The 23,223-nt window shown below is 38.4% G+C and overlaps 1 protein-coding gene across 1 annotated transcript in view; it reads left to right on the forward strand.

Annotated features, from left to right (window-relative positions):
• Positions 1-7,141: 7,141 nt before the first annotated feature.
• The window catches only part of LOC129769148 (cold shock domain-containing protein CG9705), an 87,584-nt gene continuing 71,502 nt past the window's right edge, over positions 7,142-23,223 (forward strand). Inside the window, exon 1 of the mRNA XM_055771235.1 lies at positions 7,142-7,671. Coding sequence (XP_055627210.1) covers positions 7,523-7,671 — 149 coding nt within the window. The 5' untranslated portion in view covers positions 7,142-7,522. The remainder of the gene's footprint in view (positions 7,672-23,223) is intronic.

Below are 23,223 nucleotides of genomic sequence, written 5' to 3' on the forward strand. Positions count from 1 at the left end.
ATTACATCCATACCGACAGCACCACTTGGAAAGTCTAGTGAATTATGTGCGATTCACATAGAACGTTACAGAAAAGAACGTCCACGTTCCGTCAAACTCTTCATCAATTCACATATAGAGATGTCTAAATTTTTAGTTTTTTCGATTATCGATTAATCGTCGGATCATTTTTAAAGTGCTCCCGTGGCCGAGTGGTTAGCGTCATAACTAACATGCCGGGTGTTCGGGTTCGATTCCCGTTCTGGTTGGGGGAATTTTTCGTCAAAGAAATTTCCTCCGACTTGCACTGTGATCACGCGTATTCTAGAGCTTGTCACTCAGAATGCATTGCAAGGCGTGTCATTTGGCATAGAAATCTCAACTAAGTACTAATAAAAATGACGCAAGTAATACTACGTTGAGACGGCGAAGTTCCTCTAGGAACGTTAGTGCCATTAAAGAAGAAGATCATTTTTAAATATTCGATTCATTCGAATAATTGTCTTTCAGTATTCGATTAATCGAGCGAATATTTCTTTCTTGTAATAATAATGAACAGGCATTGCATAATAATAAAGATTATGATATTATAATTTTACAAGTTATTAAATAGAAGTATATTAAATAGAATTGTAAAATAAACATGGAGTAGAATCATGGTTTTTAAATGAAATGATATTTCAGTATATTAATAAATTTACCATTTCATGTTTTTTTGTATCACGTTGTCTATCGGGTTGCCGATGTCAGATGGTCGCTGTCGGATTAAAAAAATCCATGGCCTAACTCTTGACCTAATAATGTATTAACCTTGAAAATGGTTCCTTTTTTCATTAATCGCGATTACTGTGATAACTATTCGATGTATTCATATTTTGATTTTTTGTTATTCGATACCAAATTACTCGATTATAATTGCAGATATTCGATTATTTGAATTAATCGAACTATTAACCGACGTCTCTATTCACATATGCAGTCAATGCTTACGGCAGCACAGTCGCGTCCGCAGCCGTAACGATGATTGATTCCACTCCGACCGTCGACAGAGACAGACGTGTTTGGAGCTGCATTAATTACCTGATTTTTAAAAAGCTATTTATTTCTTTTTTCAGACTGTCTACCTGCGATTCATAAACTACCTGTCAGCCCTTGAGGACTACAGCAATGGGGAAAACCCGGTCAACCGACCCAGGCTCACCACATGGCACCAACAAACGACATCGATTGGACACCGGCAAGGAGCCAATATTAGAAAGGAACCGCTATGCTTTATTGGATGGCCATACCGAGAAGGAACCAACTACCAGGAAAGTAAATGTTGAGAAAAAGGTGAAAGTACCACCTTATTTTACAACATCGAGAGATATAGGACCTTTGAGGTCTGAACTGCTGGCGCTGAAATTGCAGCCAGTTTTTAAAATATGCAGCATCGGGATTGAAATCACTAGTCCCAACCTGGAGCAATACAAAATAATAGGATCATACCTGGAGTCAAAAAAAGCATGAGTTTTACATTCACGATATCCCGTCTGAAAAACCATTTAAGGTGGTGTTGCGAGGTCTTCCTGCTATTGAGTTGGAGGATATTAAAAAGGATCTGGAACAATCATACAATATTAATCCGTTGGCTGTATATCGGATGACTCGGCATAAAACACCAGACAATGGGTATTCCAATGTATTGTACCTGATCCACTTCAAGAAAGGATCAGCCAATATAACTCGCCTGAGAGAAATCAGTGAGATCTTGAACATCTCGGTACAATGGGACCGATACAAATCTCAACATCGGGATGTAACGCAATGTTCGAATTGCCTTGGTTTCGGACATGGTACAAGAAATTGTCACATGAAAACTCGTTGTGGCAAGTGTGCTGCTGACCACCTAACAAGCACTTGCAGCCTTCCAGAAAGAGAACCTCGCAAGTGCGTTAACTGTGGCGAAAGTCACCAAGCCACCAGCCGTAGCTGCACAAAACGTGCGGATTTTAAACGTATCCGGAAGCAAGCTACTGATAAAACACAGAATAGGAAGAAGGTTCCAGAACTTACTGACAAAGAATTCCTTCCAATGGTTTCTCGTACGATTCCTGTTCTTCCTCCTCTTCCACTTCCTACAGGTCGCCCCCAAACGGCCTCTTCTAGCGAAAAGCCAAAAAAAGGTGCAACCGAGCTATAGTAAGGTTTCAGCTATTGCCTGCTCTCTCAAGAGTAAGGTCATCGAATTCACTGACTTCTTAGTGACAAACAGCATCGACGTAGCTATCGTTACCGAGACGCATCTTAAACCGAATGTTAACCTTCGGGTTCCGAATTATCGTCTATTGAGAATGGATCGTACTAGTTCTGGTGGAGGAGGTGTTGCCCTAGCCATCAGAAATAACATCAGATATCGACTTTTGCCGTGCCTGAAACTCAACATCATCGAAGCTATAGGAGCGGAAATCACAACATCGATTGGGCCTATTATCGTGATTGCGGTCTACTATCCCAAAAAGACGTCAATCAGAGATGGCTCGGCGTTGCTTCTTAAAAACGATATCATCAAGCTAACACGAAGGCAGTCGAAATACGTTATCGGCAGGGACATTAATGCTCGACATCAGTACTGGGGAAACCAAAGGAGGAATCAAAATGGAGTGACTCTAAATGATGATCTACAGTGTGGGCACTACAGGATTCTTAGTCCAGCAACCCCCACTAGAATTTCTCGTTCTGGAGTACATTCCATAATTGATTTCTTCATTACAAACATGGATCGCCACATCTGTGATCCTATTGCCCTTAACGAGTTGAGCTCGGATCACTTCCCAGTGATGGTTGAATTGGGAGTGTATGTCGTAGTCAGGAGGCCACAATGTAGACGGGACTATCATCGTGCGAACTGGATGGAATTCCAGCAGCTTATTGACAGCAACATTGATTTCGATCAGCCTCTTGAATCTCCCGAAGATATCGAAGCAACAGTCAGCTCTATTCAAACTGCAGTTATTCAGGCTCGCCAAAACCACATCCCAGAAACGATTCAGGTGAGTGACTCTGTTCAAATTGATCCAATTACTAAACATTTGATTAGACTTCGAAACCTCTATCGAAGGCAGTATCAACGTACTGGTATTCGAGAGGGGAAACGACAGTATAATCAGTTAACCAAGGTTATCCAGGCCAGAATGATTGATCTCCGTAACAAAAAATTCGCAAAAGATATTAGTAAACTTCCGAACAACTCCAAGCCATTTTGGAGGCTCGCTAAAATCCTCGAGACCAAGTCCAATCCTATTCCTCCTCTTCTTCAACCTGATAATTCAGAACGATTGATAACACCTGCCGAAAAGGATAATGCAATTGGCAACCATTTCGCTAGTTCACACAATCTTGGCCAGAACATTACAAGTCCATTTGAAGCTTCGGTGAATGATACTGTAAGGGCTATTGGCAATATCCATTCTGCACCTCAAAGAATGAAATCATTTCGACTGAAGAGGTTATCTCGGTTATACGCTCGTTGAAGAATATGAAGGCCCCCGGCTTCGATAGTATATTTAACATTGTTGAAAAAGCATTTGATAAAGTTTGGCATAATGGTCTCATTTACAAGCTTCAGAACATCGGTTTTCCTACATACTTGATAAAAATTATCAAAAATTATCTTTCTGATAGAGCATTCAATGTTTCTATAAACAATATTTCGTCAGAGAAATTCATCGTGAATGCAGGTGTTCCTCAAGGATCCATCTTGGGACCAATTCTTTTCAATATCTACACTTCAGTAATTCCCGCTCTCCCATCTGATGGGAAACTGTCATTATTTGCAGATGACACCGCCTTCATTTACAAGGGCAGAAGTATCACAGAACTAAGATCTAAACTTCAAAGAGGGTTAGACTCTTTGTCTGGATATTTCAATAATTGGAAAATATGCATAAATGCAGCAAAGACACAAGTCATATTGTTTCCCCACAAGAACACTCCAAAACTTGTTCCTCCTCAAAATATGACATTCAGTCTTAATGGCAATAGCATTGAATGGTCTTCAGAAGTAGTGTATCTGGGTCTTACTTTCGATCGAAAGCTTACCTTCAGAGCACACATTGACAAAACAGACACAAGATGCAACATTTCAATCAGGGCATTGTATCCCCTGATCAATAGATACTCTCGATTATCTCTAACGAATAAACTTGCAGTATATAAACAAATAATATTTCCATATATCGCATATGCGATGCCCGTTTGGGAGTGCTGTGCTCCAACACACAAATTAAAACTTCAACGCATACAAAACAAAATTCTTCGTATGATTATAAACTCGCCTCCCAGAACGCGAAATTCGGAGATACATCAGCTGGCCGAGATTAAACCATGGATGAAATTATCAATAATAATTGCATGAAATTCGAACAGAGTTTCACTCTCTCAATACACGGAATAATACAAAATCTGTATGATTATGCTACCTGACTTTCTAGTCGTTACCTTTCAAGGTAACGACTTTGGATTAGGGTAGATATATTTATTTCCAGTTAGATAAGTAGTTTAAGTTGGGACAATGTAAATAATTTGGGGAGGGTATCTTATAAGTTAGATTTAGGTATAAAAAAAATAGGTAAAAAAACTAGGATAGTTTAGGCATGATTTTACAATAGGAATATGAAACAATCGGACAATGTGTATGATCAAAATCATTACAGAACTTGACATTGCAACTTAAAGATGTAGAACCCTAGGTTGATCACTTGAAATGTAGTATTATATTATAATGTAAACCAAATTAAGAAATAAAAAGAATTTAAGTGAAAAAAAAGCCGTAACGTTCATTCTCATCGAAACCGTACACCACATCGTTTCGCATCACATCACATCAACAAACCAACACAAGCAGACATGTCTGGACATGACAAAAGAGGAAAAGTAAAGGGAAAGGCAAAATCCCGCTCGAACCGTGTTGGTCTGGAGTTCCCCGCAAGGGTAGCTAGGCCGAGCGCGTTAGTACCAGTGTGCAAGCTGCTTGCGACGATAAGAAAACCCGCATTCAGAACAGAACACATTCGGTTCGGTGGACATCAAGACCTGGCAATTGCAGCGAGTGGCGAGTGGCAAACGCAATCGGCAGCAGGTAGCAGAAAAAAAAGTTTGTTCTTTATACAAACTGCTTTTGTAGCAAATCCAGAACAAGGCGGCATCGAGGGCGTTCAAAATGTTTTTTTTTCAAAACCACGAGTACTAAGTTTTCCAAATTGGAACCATTCCATAAAACACGGCGCTTTTCAGGGCCATTAAACCTTCCAAAAAAGAGTTTACGAAATACAGTTCAATGCTTTCTAAAACAATATCCCAAATAATAATAAAACACAAATTGATTTTTTCATAATTTGTTTGCCAGGATATGATGAGTATGAGAATTTGGCAGTTGTTCTGAGCTTATTGATGGTTGGGGACTTTCCCGATTATTCAATTTTAACCAATTCTTAAATTGTTTCTAGATGTACTTTCAGTCTAGAAACAATTTAAGAATTGGCGTTGGGTCGACATTTAGTTAATTGGACGGACCTGTAATGCGACATATTTAGTTGAACATTTTTTGTAAACATAGAATTTGGGGTCCATATTATGACCCCACATTGATGGTCGACACTGTACCACTGTCATCGCAAATGTTCAACTACAGGTTAAAAATGCCTCCAATGCGACACTGAGTGGTGCTTCGGCACGTCGCATTAAATGTAATTTACTGTACAACATGTCAAAAGCTGGATGGGAAGAAATTTTCCAACTGTGAAAGCTGTGGCGAGTGGCAAACGCAATCGTCAAACAGGAAGGTTTAGCCGAACAAGATGGGTATATCGAGTGATAACAAAACAATAAACTATTCAGAGAAGAAAAATATATCATTCTCTTTCAAACCGTAAATCAGTGTGGTTGTATGGCATCGTTTCACATCACATCGCATCAATGGATTGGTGCCGAAGCACCAGTATACCTAATAGCGGTTATAGAATTTCGGCCGCCGGAGTACTCGAGTTGGCTTGCAAAGCTGCTCACGACAGTAAGAAACCCCGCCTACAGAAAAGAGCGCATTCGGTTCGCTGGCAACAACTAGTTTCAGCGAATGGCAAACGCAATCGCAAAACGGCAGCATGTAGAAGAAGGAAAAAGTTTGTTTATACAGACGGCTTTGGTGGCCAGCCACCATAACACAACGGCGCTTTTCAGGGCCATTAAACCTTTCAAAGAAGAGTTATAAAAGCTAAGTTTTTCGCAATACCAATGCATTCTAAAGTGACATACTATGCCATATAATATAAACAGATTTATTTTGTTCGTGCTTGTTCTTGAACTTATTGGTGGTTGGGGTATTTTAAATTGATCATTCAGTTTTCAAATTGATCATTCTATTCAGAACCTCCAACATGTTCATAAAGAGTAAACAGTAAACTAATCCATTTTTCAGGTAGATATGTAGGTATTCACGTAGGAGAAGAAATTAAAACAATATGTTTAAAATATATATTTAGCAAAATCTGTCCCCTTTGTATAGTCCTACGTCACTCCGGTTATGTCCCCGACATTACCCACCCATCTTTTTTACAACGTTTTTAAGTTCGATATCAAGGAATCATCAATGTTGGACCTATACTAGACTGATTAGTCCCAGCTATGACTGACATGTTTGTTTGCTAGCTAGAATGTACGAAGAATAAGTACTATAGAGGATGACTAACGAATTAACGAAATTTACCCCAAAATGGGCAATATTTACTAATAATTTCTCTTAGTGTATTGGTTTTTGAATTTCAGTCGACGTCAAGCCCATACGCTTGCGTTTATCAAGTGTGGCACCATTTACACTTCACGAGAAAAGAAACCATGCAAGCTTATACGCTAGTTAACACTCCAATAGGATATGGCAGTGCTTCCGGCTGACACATCATTTCAATAATCATTTTTAAATAAATTCTTATAAGAATATGTTTAATAGTGAACCAATTCAGGAACCGGAAAAGGGACGAAATGGTACAAAGCATTTTTGTGTATTTTGTACATTTATCCATGACTAAATTAAATGATTCCACTGCGTCTTGGCATCCCTGAACTTGGTCCTTGTTCGGAAGCCGCTTGCAAAACTTTATCCCCATTTTCGTCAGTTCTCGTCATACCTTGGTTCGGGACGGTTCGTTTGTGTCGCACGTTCATGCTAGGATACTTATTTGATTCGTTTGCGGTTTTCAGTAGAACAACACATACCTTCACATAAGGTTCTGAGCCGAATTGTTTATTCCTTCGTTTTCCATTCTGTTCTTTCCAGTAAGTAGTGTGCCACTGATAAAAAATAAGAACAGTCCAAAAGAGAATTCAGTGTCGTAAAAGCATCCGCCTGTGTACGACTTTGTATGAAGTTTGGAAGGTTAAACAAAGCTGCGGCTATTCGGAAATAATTTTCCAGAAACAAGTGCCAATTAAGTGCTAATTGTTTTGACAAAAAGTGTAATAACTCTGAGCCGATACTGATAGAGATAGCTCATTTTTTTTGGAATACAAAATGTCCAGTGGTATTCAGATAACAGCCGACGATAAACCGTCGACCGGCATTACGACGCCAACAAAGCCGGCATCGAACATCCCTTCGAGCCCGTCTCACCTACAGCTTCCGTCGCCCATCATCACACGCCGCACCAGAACGGCCTCCACGTGAGTTACAAACTTATATGATTGCTTCTGAATTTATTGGCGGAGTCCAATATGTGTTATGTACATTGTTAATTACCTAATTTGTAATTAATCTGTATACACGACTTCACGTAAGTAAATAGGACACATCCTATGAGCCTCACCTTAAGAGACAAGCATTGCGTTTTTAGTTCTTATTGGAATCGCAACAAATCGCAATTTTGCGCTAAATGCGCAAACCATTCTGCATTCCGGATTTCAATACATACACAACGATAATATGCAACACTTTGGAATACCGGTATACAGTGTTGCCAATATCGTCAAAACAATCAGAAGGAAATTGAGCATTATTTTCACAGAGCAGAAGCATAATTTAGGTTCAGTTACAAAAGGCTTGGGTTATTCTTTCTTTGGCTGCTTGCCAAAGAGTATAATAGAACTTTTATTATTTTAAATGAATCGATGCCCACACTCAGCATCTCCATAGCCACCACCGGTAAAACTCAAGCTCAAGAGAGCTTTTATTGTTCGTTTTATTTCATCTCCTCAATGAAAGTTTACATGCAGAAGAAATCCACCGTCAAGTATCATCGTATTAAGTAGAATCGTAACATTGATCACGAGACAAGTGCACTTGTAGGATTTCCCCTTGCAGAAGATGAAACCGGAAGAGATAGAGAATAATTTGTCTTTTCGTTGTACGTTTATTCATAACTTATGGTGCTATCGTTTGTTTCCGTTTTCCTGTGGCGTCTTTCACAAGTCGTTTCCGACGATGCTTTGACCGCCATAAACGTCTCGTGATGCCAAGAGATGCCCGATGAAAGAGCAAAATAAACGAGCAATTAAGTGTGGGGTATGGTATGCGTGCAATGCATTTTTTCTGATCATGAAACAGTTTGGGCAACGAACCGAGTGTCGATTCATTAGCAACTACTTGATTAAAGCGTGCCAATATTAATGCGACAACATGAAAGGGAAGAATTTTCTTATGACTGAATTGCTTGTTTTAATGATCGTGCAAAATTGAAGGTAAAAAAGTTTTTAAGGTAACAGTAAAACTGTTTTTTTTTTTGCAAAATTCAATTTTATATCTTATACAATCTCTTTCGTTTTTTCCAAAATAGGCCTTAGTTTCGGTAATCACTTCATCATCGGTCTTAAATTTCTTGCCAGGGGGCAATCTCTTTAGGTCTACTAACAGAAAATAGTTGCTGGAGGCCAGATCTGGAGAATACGGTGGATGCGGAAGCAATTCGAAACCCAATTCATGCAATTCTGCCATCGTTTTCATTGATTTGTGGTTTTTCCATTTTTTCACAATAACAAAAGTTGCTTCACACTCTCAATGCTGTAACTCACGAACCAATCGACCGATTGCTTTTTGAAATTAAGAAATAATTTCAGTGAGCGGCTCTGAGCCATGTGTTCCATGAAACGAGTCGGCTCATTCGAGCTACTCGATTGAACTTTTCAAGGTGCGATTTATACGGATATGTAAAGAAGGGAAGACGTACAGAAAGAAGTTTAATACAGGCAAACCTATTTTGTGCGAGGGATAGGGACCACACCAAAAAATCGTACTAAACCTCACCAGTAACTTTAAAAAATAGTTTTCGCTACACAATTTGAAAAAATATATAGGAGGTTGTGTTCAAGACACGACCGCATTGTTGACGTAGAACTACGCTGTGGTTTAATTCAAGTCTCTTGTTTATAACTACGGATATTATTTTATAATGCTACGAAAATTTCAAAATAACCATTCTACCGGTTTGGTCGCCCTGAAATGTTTTTTTTTATTGTAGAATCATTTGACGATAATTGTTTGATGATTCATTCTTGTGCTCGCCGAACAATACATGCTCGAGATAAGAGCAGCTGCCATCCTTAGTGGAGGAAGTTTTGCTACTGGCAAGCGAAACGAAATCACATACAACATTTCAGAACGACATTTACTTTATTGGTGACTAAATAACCGAAAAAACTCTATCAGTTAATCTCAAGCAGATACAAATGAGGTTTCAGCGTAGAGAAGATGCACTATTTTTACGTACGGGTTATGAAGCACGCACGTACGCTTACAAATATCCATATATCGATGGCTTGAAACAACTGAATATACACACATTTATCTCCGTTTTTCGCTCTTCTCAACAGAAGCCCTTTCTGTTAATATTGCCAGTCTAGATTAACTTAGCTGTCATCCTTTGCGAAGAGAGTTTTCCTACCGTAATACGAAACCAAATCACTGACAAAATTCCAGAACATTTTTTTTTGGTGAGCTGACGATAGCCTAGCTTGATGATTCCCCACACAATTGTGTAGCTCAGAACCTTAATGCAATGACGTCAGTTTGATGCAATGATTGCTATGCCAGAGACATCAACGAGAGAATAATTTGGTCGCGTCCACAGCTCAATCCGAAACGAAGACATGTGATGACGCAAGGAAGAACAAGCGGTATTCATTACTTTGAATACAGAACGATACTGAAAGTTTGCCTTCCTTCCTTGCTTGAGACTTTAAACTTCTTCAGTCTAATCATCTCTAACCTTCGAAAAGGCCCTTGCCCCGCACTACTCTACAACTACAACTCCTTCACCCCCTTGAGAAATGCAATCGATCCCTCGACGTCCTGCTGGCCCAGCAACAAAGTTGTTCAGTCGATTTCCTCACGAAGAATGAAAGTTTGCCTCAGCGAGATCCACTGTTTATACTCTAGGCAAATATTTATCATCATTCTTCTTCTTTTCCTTTGTTCACGGAGACTTTACATCTTACGATTTCCCCTTCTTCTTCTTCTTCTTCTTTTTGGCTTTAAGAGGGTTTAAACTTTTCAGTTCATTCGCCTCTAGATTTCCCCTTCGTTGCTCGTCGATAAGTTGCTCGTCGATAAGTTGCTCGTTATTGACAGCTCTGTTCGGGAAAGCACACGAATGGACAGAACAAATGTATAAGGAAATGGGAATGCTTCCAATTTTCATCAATTTAAACCATATACAGACTATGGGATTGTAATGTATAGCATATCAAACAAAACTTAGGGAATTTCTAATTCATTTGATATGTAAATCGCCAAAATCCGTTCGCGGCAAGATTAGTTATTGTTAACTTTATTTCAAAAATGCGGTGAATAGGAACCGCATAAAAACAGGAAGTGGGTTATATCCCACTGATGAAATGAGTGAGCACACATCCCCCCTCTTTTTTTACGCCTCACGATTCAAACCACGTAGGGGAAAAGGGGGGAATTTGGACCACCTTAGCAAATCGCCTAATATTTCCAAACCAATATAAAATAAATAAAAAATGTCACATTCTATACTGAGCTACACTTGTTTTCTCTCAATAAATAATGTTTAATCATTATATAAAGCTTCAATCTACTGAATATATCATAAAATAAAAGAGATGATTTTTGGACATTAAAATTTTATGCGGGGTGATTTGGACCGTCTGTCCAGTGTGTGTTTCATCGAAAAAAACACACTTATGTTCATGTAAAGTATTTTGGGATAATGTTAGAATCAGTAACAATGTTTTGGGATTGATATCAGGTGTATTGGCCAGATTCCAGACCAGAAAAGTTGGATTGACACCATCTCGAATTCTGCATGAATCTTTTCACTGTTGGTCGAGCATTTTCAAACACTTTTGATGGTTGGTCAAAGAAAATCCTTTATCGATGGCCTGCGTTGCTCTTTCAAGCTCCTCCTTCCAACGTTGTCTGTCCCTCCTCTTTTTGTAATTCAGCGGCATCTGGAATCAATTAGACCAAAGAAAAGTCCCAAATCTGTAGGACCAATTCACCCCACAGAAACGTGTCCATGTCACCCCACACAACACGCAAAAATTAAAATGCAATTAATTTCATTTATTTTTATCAAACTTACAGTTTCGCTACATCAAATTGTTCCTCTTCTGTAGGCGAACAGAACTTTACTGCACAATACACGAAAAGTTTGTTTAATTAGCGGGAAAAACCTTAAAACCACTATTGGAAAACTTACATTTTTTGACGATCAAAGTGCTTGCTGTGTTTATGCTACCGTTTCCCTCTACTTGTGAAGTTTCACCAAAGTTTTTTTTACTTTAGGTACATACGGTTCAACAATAGAAGAAAATGACATTATAAAAAATCCAAGTTGAGCCGTAATTTTTGAGATAAATGGGTGGTCCAAATCACCCCATATGACCAAATCACCCCGTGTTACCCTATTTGTTCGCAGTATTGTATTTTAAATAGAAAACAGTATAAACTCTTTCGCTTCAACGCAAATCAAAGTTCTAAGTAGAACTGGCAGATAATTTGTCAGGAACGATGAAATCTTTTCGGTTTTCCCTCCTCGACGCTCGATGCCCGCCGGCAATCAATACTGACTCGATGACCACCGAACGAAAGGATGCCAAACGATGCTGGTGCTATCTTGGTTGCCTTCTTAGTGGTACCATTCTTCTCTCCGGTGGATTACTTTTTGACCTCATGGGGAATCTTTGAGGAAGCCGACGCACCAATGCCGTTTGTGAGCACAAACATGCACACACCGTGACACCGTTCATCAGCGCTCTCATGCTGAACTAAGTTAGCTTCGCCACAACAGTGATAACATGCTCCAATCGCTGTAAAATTATAACGGAGTGGATTTCCGTGCGGATTTTCCCCAGTCTCATTGGTTTTGAAGTCTGTGTTAAGGAAACACAGATTCATGCAATCTTACATCAACCGCTGCGCAATCATAACTGAGTGGATTTCCTTTCCTATACAGATTTGTGTGATTTCAGTAGCCTGTTTTGAAAGCAGTTTTGAAGCTATTGAAGTAAGTTTTTGGATCAATAGACCTTCTTCTTTCTATCACAGTGCAATTGAATTTCTGAAACAACGGCAAACGGTGCAGTTTGCGTATTTGATTTCGGACGAAAACCATATTGTCTGGAGGAAATAAAGTTGGAGTTCTTGGAGACTTGTTGATCACTTTTTGAAGGATCTTATCCGTGACACAGGGTATATTGATTAGTCGATAATCTGAAAACTCCTTGGGTACAGGTATTTTAGGAATCGCAACAACGTTGGATACTTTCAGATCTGACGTTACACGCGATTGCATTATTGAAAAGTTGCAGTTTTAACCGATAATCAGCAAAGAAGACGTCTTAGTACTGAAGGTAAGTGTGTTTTATATAAATTGTGATGAGATAAACTAATTCCGATGTTTCCTATTGCCAATTTTCGCATGAATATTCGAACGATGCTTTAATAAAAGAGAAAAAAACAGGAAGTAGGTTATATCTATGGTATAACCGCAAGGGTGACGTAGGACTATCGTTGATTTAGAGATCATTTGTTTGAAGTTGAATCTGAATTCATTCTGAATGAATGAATATTTGGAGAACTTCGAAAACGAGAGCGTTACGTTGGAGGCACAAGGTTTTATGCATCCAATATTGGATACGGAAATATCCTACTGATGGGGAAGAATAATCTTCAGAAGCTATCCTGTTAATTGCGATTGATTGAAAAATCACAAAACCAAATGTATTTGGTCACAGTGTTTCATGGATAGAAAACATTAAAATAAACTCTTTCACATGAATGTAATTTTAAATTCCCAGAGGAACTGGCAGATTATTTTCAGTAACGATTAGATATTTCCATATTTTCCTCGATACTGGAAGCCCACCAGTGGTTAATGCTAACTCGATAACCATCTGTTAATAGCACTTGATTGAAACATATTTGGTCACAGTGTTACATGGATAGAAAACATTCAATTAAACTCTTTCACATGAATATATTTTGAAAAGTCCCAGAGGAACTGGCAGATTATTTTCAGTAACGATTAGTTATTTCCACATTTTCCTCGATACTGGAAGCCCACCAGTGGTTAATGCCAACTCGATAACCACCTGTTAATAGCACTTGATTGAAATATATTTGGTCACAGTGTTACATGGATAGAAAACATTCAATTAAACTCTTTCACATGAATATATTTTGAAAATTCCCAAAGGAACTGGCAGATTATTTTCAGTAACGATTAGATATTTCCACATTTTCCTCGATACTGGAAGCCCACCAGTGGTTAATGCCAACTCGATAACCAACTGTTAATAGCATTTGATTGAAATATATTTGGTCACAGTGTTACATGGATATAAAACATTCAATTAAACTCTTTCACATGAATATATTTTGAAAATTCCCAAAGGAACTTGCAGATTATTTTCCAGCAATGATTAGATCTTTCCGGAACTTTCTCGATGCTGAATGGCATCCTAACGGAAAGAGTTCTGCGCGTGTATGTGTCGATTCTTCGCCGTCCACCTCCTCCAGCACGTTAGGCAACGATGTTGTCTTGTCGATGTCCTCACGAAAAATGAATGTGTCTCACCACCAGAATATCGCTTAAGTATGCTTTTTGTGTGTGATTGAATCGAGAGAAGGTGTGGTTTACGATGGCAATTTGGAAGGCAAACTAGAGGGGAATGAACTCTCTGAGCTCGGAACTTTCGGCGACTGAGCAATAATAGATTGCGGGCGCATACAATATTGGATACGGAAATATCCTACTGATGGGGAAGAATAATCTTCTGAAGCTATCCTGTTAATTGCGATTGATTGAAAAACCACAAAACCAAATGTATTTGGTCACAGTGTTACATGGATAGAAATCATTCAATTAAACTCTTTCACATGAATATATTTTGAAAATTCCCAAAGGAACTGGCAGATTATTTTCAGTAACGATTAGATATTTCCACATTTTCCTCGATACTGGAAGCCCACCAGTGGTTAATGCCAACTCGATAACTACCTGTTAATAGCACTTGATTGAAACATATTTGGACACAGTGTTACATGGATAGAAAACATTCAATTAAACTCTTTCACATGAATATATTTTGAAAATTCCCAGAGGAACTGGCAGATTATTTTCTGTAACGATTAGATATTTCCACATTTTCCTCGATACTGGAAGCCCACCACTGGTTAATGCCAACTCGATAACCACCTGTTAATAGCACTTGATTGAAACATATTTGGTCACAGTGTTACATGGATAGAAAACATTCAATTAAACTCTTTCACATGAATATATTTTGAAAATTCCCAAAGGAACTGGCAGATTATTTTCAGTAACGATTAGATATTTCCACATTTTCCTCGATACTGGAAGCCCACCAGTGGTTAATGCCAATTCGATAACCACCTGTTAATAGCCGCGCGTGTATGTTTGTGTAGCGATGTCTTCCCAGGGAACCGTTAGTGGCATCACTCTCCTCCTGATAGATTCCCTTCTGGCCTAGGGTGCACAAACAGGCTCTTGGTGACACCGTTCATCCGCGCTTTCATGATAAATAAAGAGCTTCACCGCAACAGCGACAACATGCTCCAATCGCTGTTCAATTAGAACTGAGTGGATTTCCGAGCGCCGCTCGCTGGTGATTTCAATAGCCTGTTTTGAAAGCAATTTTAAGACTATTGAAACAAGTTTTTGGATCAAAAAGTAACAAGTATATGACGCGCAGACATTTTATCTTTCAAATGAAGTGTTTATCATACCATTTCGTTCAGTTGTTTAAGAGCTATTAACGCTCAAAATCTCGGTCTCCAGCGTAACGCTTTCGTTTTCGAAACTTTGATTTTACACCCCGGTATAGAAATGAAAGACGTAGTCCTACGTCAAAAAGTAGGGGAAGTGGGGACATAGTGGTCACCCTATGGAATATGCCCATTTCTAGCACCCACATACCGATTTAATTCCCGTTTCTCGAAGAATATTATACTCATTAACTCATTGTTCTTCAAGATAGCAAACGGCTTTTACGATAAAAATTCAAAATAGTACACTTTTCATCATTAGAAAAAAAAAAAGGTGAAAAATCGAACTTTTTTTTGCTTGAAGGTAAAGTGGTCACCTAGTGGGGGCAAAGTGGTCACCCGTCCATATCAAGCTAAATGGGATAGATTTATTCGTTTTGTTTCGTCCAAATTTGTTCAAATCATATTTGTTATAGTAGGTACATGCATGAAATAAGCTTGGCCTATTCACCCAATTTAAATTTTCTCTTGCATACAAAAGCGTAGTAAGAAACACATAACGTTTCGCATAATGAGGCTTGGTTTAGTTGGAGTGGCATATTTATCCAGGGTCAAAGCCACAAAAGGATCTTCTTCAAGAGCAGAATGTGATGAGGTATATCAGCTTTAGTAAACAGAAAATTGTAAGTTGTTTTTCACCTATGACCACTTTTACCCTAAACATCAAACTGTTTTTTATGCTAATTAATCGCTGAGATTAAACAAAATATCTGTTCACCTCTCCTAGAATATGTGAACAGTCGTCCCAACTGATAATTTCTCGCCTAACTTTTGAAAAGGTCCTATGTAACAAATGTAAACAAATCGAGTTAATGGATGCACGCTATTAGTTTTCAATCATTGAATGCATTACAAAAACAATCGTTCACGTATCTATCTTCTTCATCTTTTAATCGCCGATGCAAAAAATATCCAATGTACAGATTCGGATTTAAGCACTCGGATCCTTCAGACGCCTCTTCCCTCCGACGCTCGAAACGTCCGAGGTAACAAAGCAATCAAAACAACACGAAGTCGTACTTCGGTCGTTTTGAGTTTTTGTTTCTTTCAGGTGTTGTTATCTATGTCAGTGCAATTCAACGAGTGATGACAATAATAATCTGTCTTTAGAATGAAATGCTGATGTTTCGATTGTTCTTCAGTAGTTAGTTTCAAATTCTTATCGTGAAACGTAATATGTCCAATGTGCAAACAGGGGCAGTCAAAACGTCCAATGTAACATTTTTCGCTCCGAGGCTTCAAATTTAAGCTCAAATCACGAAACAACTGTTACGATTGGTTTTTCAGGGTTATTATTGACTGCTAGTGGTAAAAGTAGTGATAAAGATCGTTACCTTTTGAGACAATTCGCGGAATAATGTTCGGGTCTTCAACTTCATTTTTCTCGAGTTGACGAGTTACGCGAGATTTGTCCAACATATCAGATTGAATAAACTAAATTTGATGAGAAATTCCTTAGATACCTTAGATACCATGCGCACTCTGGTCTCTCTTCAGTTGTCGAATAAATCTTTCGCCTTTTACCATGCGCACAGAACTACGGCCGAATGGCTATCGAGAGAGTAATTTATGTTTTTATTTGTATTTTGACATGCGACAGCTCTACTGAAGTACAGGGTGACTCAAAATTAATTAAATTCTTCAAACATAAGGTGACTTTCAATACGGCATCTACAGTTAATAGTTATACTACCAAACAAGCAGGTTACCACTTTGCCTCCCATGACCAATTTTCATGCACTACCCCTAGTGTGGGACTTAATCTTTCATGATATAATATTACCAATTTGCGGGAACGACACTGCTTCGACATAACCTCTCCTCGCATTTGTTCATCGGTGTTTGCATTATTTTTATAATACAGGTGCGATAATTTTAATTTTCTAAATTTTAAAATGATTAAGTAGACTGCTGTTTCATCATTTCGAAACATATTTTTAGACAGTTCTTGTGGTACAATTTAAAAAAAGTTAAAAATGTTCAAATTTATATAGATTCGATCGATAGTTTGTTACTATTTTTTGCATATTTTCTTTGCCTACCACTACTTGAACAAAGTAGGGAGGAGACTACCTTCTTATTCTACGTACTTAAGGCAGCACGTAGATATAGGATTCACACGAAGGCATTCACTCACGCCTGGTAGATTGACCTTCGATCAAAGTTAAAATCTCTAAACACTAATGTGTTGGAATGTTGAACGGAAAGGAAATTTTCCAGAAGACTAATAAATGCATCTACCATTATTGAAAGTGTTTGTGGTGGTCTATATATGCTGACTTTTTGACGGGTTCCAATGTCAACAGCAACAATACTGTTCTATTCGTCGCAGTAACTTTCAACAAGCCTACACTGGATGCCCTTGTGGATGAATACGGCTGAGCCTCCTCCTCTTCTCGATGATCGTGAGGCAAAGAACCATTGGTAGTTTTGAAGTGACATTGTCGATTCTATGTCATCATATGACCATGTCTCTGTAATCGTAATCACATCAATACGGTTATCCAGTTCGTCCAGCAAGTACTCAAGTTCGGTGAGTTTTTCTCTCAAACTTCTCGCGTTAGAATAGAATATTTTCAGACTGTTTTGTTTGGTAAAAGTTAAACGATCTATTGAGCATATTGATTTTGTGCTTGAGTGTAACAGTAGATCAAGGCTAGGATCATTTTGTGAACTGATTCAGTGCTTGGGTGGATGTGATTTCTCTCACCTTAGATTTCTCTGTTTTTCTGTCCAACAATCTACCGTCCCTGAACCAAGCAAATTTAATTTTCCCGTCGCGTTTCAGATCTCTCGCTTGCTTAAACAAATACCTGTTACGCTTAGTCAACACTTCATTAACGTAAATATTGACATTCCGAGTATTGTCAGTAGCCATGTTTAGTACCGCAGTTGTAAGCTCTTTTTTATTCTACTTTTTTACACAAATTGATGGAGGAAATTGTGACTTTGTTGACAAGTTACTGGGTGTCCAAATTCACGTCATCACCTTCTAAAACCACTCCAATTGCCTGACAAACTGACAACATACTCCTTCTATTTTTGTTTCTATTCTCCTCACAGGGAGCGCCAAACCAATATCTATCGGGATCGATTTGGATTTCTTGATATTCCGCATCAGATACAGTTACACATATCTTGTGGAACCACTGTCGACACTTTCCATCGCATTGTAACGGTTTTCCACTACGTGAATTAATGTTTTTCTTGCATTTAGCGCACGACTGTAGGGTTTGATACGCCATCTTAAATATTAATTGGTATGATAATCATTCTATTCGGAAGACAAAATGTCCAAGAGTAACTTGTTTCAATAGCTTAAAATTAGCTTTGAAAACGGGCTGTTGAAATCACACAAATCCGTATATAAGCTGGTACTCGCTCGAAAATCCATTAAAGCCTCTTAAAAACGAAGAAGCGAATCGAATCGGAAATCCATTTAGTTGTTATCGCGATGTGAGATAAGGATGGTCACGTTCACACCCCTCTGCATTATGCTCTTCTCTCCCAATTCCATTTCTTTCCTGCAGTCGGACTGAACGGTGCCGCATTGTTTGATGAAAGCAACAGTTATATTCTCGAATGCTTTCCGAGGAGGAATCGATTGCTCCTTTGAGCGTTAATATTTTCCGACTAAACTAAGTGGTATAATAATCGCTTTATACGAAAGATGAAATGTCTAAGAGCTTGTGGCTTATTGATAGCAAAGTCAACGTTAGGCCTACGTCCACCTTGTGGTTGTATCACAGATATAACCCACTTCCAGTTTTCTCCAAAGCTAATTATTCTCTTCAAACACCGTTTCTTCGCCCTTATGGTATTTCTTGATGAACGACGCAACTTCCGGCAGGCACTTCGTACTATAAATTTCCCCGTTTTCCCCGTCTGGAGCTAAAGAAGAGCGGCTTTGACATTCTCTTCTCGCTGATTGTCAGCCACAGCAGAACCTTCTTGGGGAACTTCGGAGCTCACTTCCTTCGTGGGGGAAGTAAAATACGAAGTGCCCTGCCAGTCGTTGCCATCCAGGGTGAGATAGGTATCGTCGTCCGTCATCATCGCCACGTCGCGATTCGTCGGGAAAATCGACCTGACCATCTTATTCAGCCGCTGCCGCTGCGTCATTGCCTGCAGCTCCGAGACCAGTAGAAGGGACTTCCGCTTCCTGACATATCCATGTTCGCCAGGTACTTTTTCACTGTTTGGCCAGTTGCACCGATCTCCCGGCCAAGCGCACGCAGCGATGTAGACACTTTTCCCTCGATCTTCCTGTTCAGCATCCTTTGGAACTTCTTGTCGCACAGGGTCGTCGGCCGTTCGGAACCGGGCTTTCTTTCGATGCTCTGATTGTTGTCCAATAGTGCCAAGATGTTGTAGATGACGGAACGGACGTATCCGGCGTCCACAAAGTGCCGCACGATGTACGTTTTCGACGCGGCGGAGTACGTTCAAAGAACGCGCACACTTCTGAACGGAGTAGCTTCACTGTTTTCGCCATCACGATTAGAGTTCGACTGATAGAGCTGTAAATTTTTTTCTGCTGACTCATTGGTTACTATGATTGATTCTGCATGGGTAGTTTCGTCAGTGCGTGTAAAAGTAAACCCATGAAAGATCGGCAATTTTTGTCCATTTCTTTTAACGCAAACGTTACATACAAGCTGCGGGTACTTTCGTACTCACTTGCATTTGTGCAGCTCGGAATGTGTTTCTCTAACACAGGCTTCCGAAGCGGATATCGCAAGCTGCGAGGAATTTCAATGTCATTTTCCCTCGTCAGGGCTACCAAAGACTTGTACTGAAGAGTACTTAATTCTTAAATTGCTGTAATTAATTTCGTACATTACATTTTCTATGCGGTAGTGTCTTGGACACCGCGTTTCTGGTTTTTTTTTGCGAAAGAGACTGTTCCTTCGGCTCATTTTTTGTTACTTCAGCACCAATAGTGTGCATAGATTTTTTTTATTCAAAAACAATTTTATCGTGGATACTTTTCATTGGAGGAAACAGCATTGATTTGGGGAATAATTTCGTATTTCTGATTTCCAATAACAAGCATCTCAGAGCACTCTTCTTCTAAATGTGTTTCGAAATTGAACAAAGTCTATATATTTTCTTCCTGGTCCCCTGTCGTTTCGCTTTTTAACCCATTTTATGCCAAGCGTTCGAAAAATCGAACAGCAACTTTGATAATTTTCCATGTCTTTGGAAAGCTAACATATGGTAATGTTTTTGCACAAAAAGATAGCTTAATTTATTAGCTACCACTTACTATCTAGTTCATTCAGTTTTGTATATCTTTATTGGGCAATAAATTCGATATAAAGCAAGCATATTTGGAAGGTGTTATTACTTTCAATTAAAAAACCCAATAAAATACAAAATTATGTGAACTGATGTGATTTGATAAAAGAACATACATTGCGATATGGGGCAAAAATCGTTCGATTGAGCCTCGTACAGGAAAATAACAGCCGGGAAAATTGAGTGTTCGAAAAATCTAACGTTGGCCATAACGAACATTTTTCTCTGCTGAATCAATACCAACACATCTAACCTCCGCAGCGCATTTCGGTTCATTTACTTTGGAAGACGAAAGGTTTTTGCATTTTCATTTGTGAATGTTTGCAAATATCAATTAATTCGGTAAATATTATTGAAAATCCTTAACCTTAGGTAATGGCGGCCCGTAGAGTTTCGCGTGTGGAGGGCCTGGAGGAAATGATCAATACATGTAACAAGGATTTTAATGAGATTGCTGGTATAAATATTCTTCCGCCGGACCGAATTATAACCACCCAACCTTAGATTACATTGTTTTTTCGCATCATTTTGGTATTTTGCAAGTTTTGGAAAATGGATAATTGGAAAGAAATATTTCTCAAGCATAGACATTTCTCCACGGCCAACAATGAAAGTAATAAGTTGAAGTTACATGAAATAAGAAATGTCACATCTCACCTTAAGTGGATTAAATTAGGTTTATAATTAGAGATCTCTATCCTCCTGTGCTTGTTCGTCCGGGAATATAAAATTGATGCATTTATGAATACCGTATATTTGCTAATTGAACTGATTTTCAGTTCGCAGTATGTTTGTGGTTGCAAAAAAAAAGTGCGGGTTTCGGCCAATGTTCGATTTTTCGAACAGTCATTTCTCGGATAATGGAAGATAGGAAAAACATAATTCTTGAACATTGGGGTTTCTTTAGCATCAATAATCGAAATTACACCAATGGGTTTCGTAAAAAAAATTTTTTTACAGCTTGGTCGTTAATGGGTTAACTTTCTTACACTCGCGCATTGGTCTGTCAGACCGAGAAATCAATAATTCGTTCATTTCTCAGAAAATATCAACACTACGACTTTGCGATTCTCTCTAGCTTCGATATTCGTCGTTCGTCATCGTTTAGCGTATCGCATGTGTTGGTACAAAGGGGACGTGTGTCACTTTTTTAACACATTCGGTCTGACACACCGACGCGAGTATAGGAGTAACTGTTTTGGACAACTTCCTTTTTTCATATTCTAGAATATTGTTGAATGAAATGTATAAATCAATGTTAGTGGCGTGGAATATTTATTAAGCATAAGATCATTACCAAACTATTCTTATTTGATTTCATTACCTTTTGTAACTGGATTGAACGGATCCATATATTAACTATTCGTCGATATATTCGTCGTTATATTCATACGTTCAAAAGAAAAATATAAATGTTTGACTTTCGTATAGTTATTCGCTAAATATAATGGTCATACATATACACACTTGTGAAAGAATTTCACTTGTGGAAGAATTGTAAACAATAATCTATAAACTAATCGGTAGCTTATGGTAATTTTTAACAGTTACTGTTTCGGGGATATTTTTTTATAATGGACAATATCGACAAGAAAACCATAAAAAGGAAAGGAAGTTCCTAGAAATCCTTTTATATCATCTTTTTTAATGCCCCATCTAAAAAAAGGCATTAATTCTTAGTTTACAAAGAATATTAGAAATATGCAAACTATATATTCCAGAACCTTTATCATCTGGTGTATATCTAAAAGGTTGGCACACATTCTTCTCTTCGATAAAAGACCCGAAAACACGCAACAACTGCATGAAATGTAAAAAATATGTTTGTTTCGAGCATGCAGTTTTTCTATGTTCTGATTCTTACTCCAATGAAACCACTATCGATTAATACGATTTTATGTTATTTTATAGCTCTTTATACTTCCATGAATTATATTCAGTTGCTTATTTTTAATTAATAACAGTGAGAAACTCGAATTTCGTTATTTGTGTTGGAGTATCAGAAATTACTCTTTTTTGAGAAGGCTGAATTAGATGACTATTAAAACATAATAAAAACGAAGAAAACATATGTTTTGGAGTTTTTTCATTCAATCATACCCTCTTCTTCAAATAAATGCCAATAAAGCCTGGAACATACACAATGGAAACATTACAGAGAAGTTCAATTTTCGGTCTGTGACACCATACGCGAGTATACGTGTTATGATTTTGCACGCGAGTACAGGAGGGTTAATAAACATTCACCATCATAATTCGCTTCAACACATTCAACATCCGACGAAGTCACACCAAACTGTTATAATGGATAATCTTCTCCCAAAGATTAATGGTAATCCTAATATATAGGATACCATAGGCTAACTGGATTCATTAATCTTCCGTCTTCTTGACGTTCAAAAACACCATCAATCTAACGACGACGGTCACATTTTGCCACCTTATAGTGGACATTTTTAGAAATATTCTCTGTGCCTAGTCGATGTACACAGGCTACAGATGACGTCAAAGTGATTTTGTTTTGCTGAGCCGACAACTCATCGCATCATTCGATGACAATCCTATTCCTACAGAAGTAAAAGTGGAAATGATTGAATTGTTCTTCCATTATCCTTTCTCACAATCCACTGTCTATAAATGAATCGTAGGGTAACATGGGGTGATTT

The sequence above is a fragment of the Toxorhynchites rutilus genome, chromosome 2 (genome assembly GCF_029784135.1).
Source record: "Toxorhynchites rutilus septentrionalis strain SRP chromosome 2, ASM2978413v1, whole genome shotgun sequence".
NCBI lineage: Eukaryota > Metazoa > Arthropoda > Insecta > Diptera > Culicidae > Toxorhynchites > Toxorhynchites rutilus.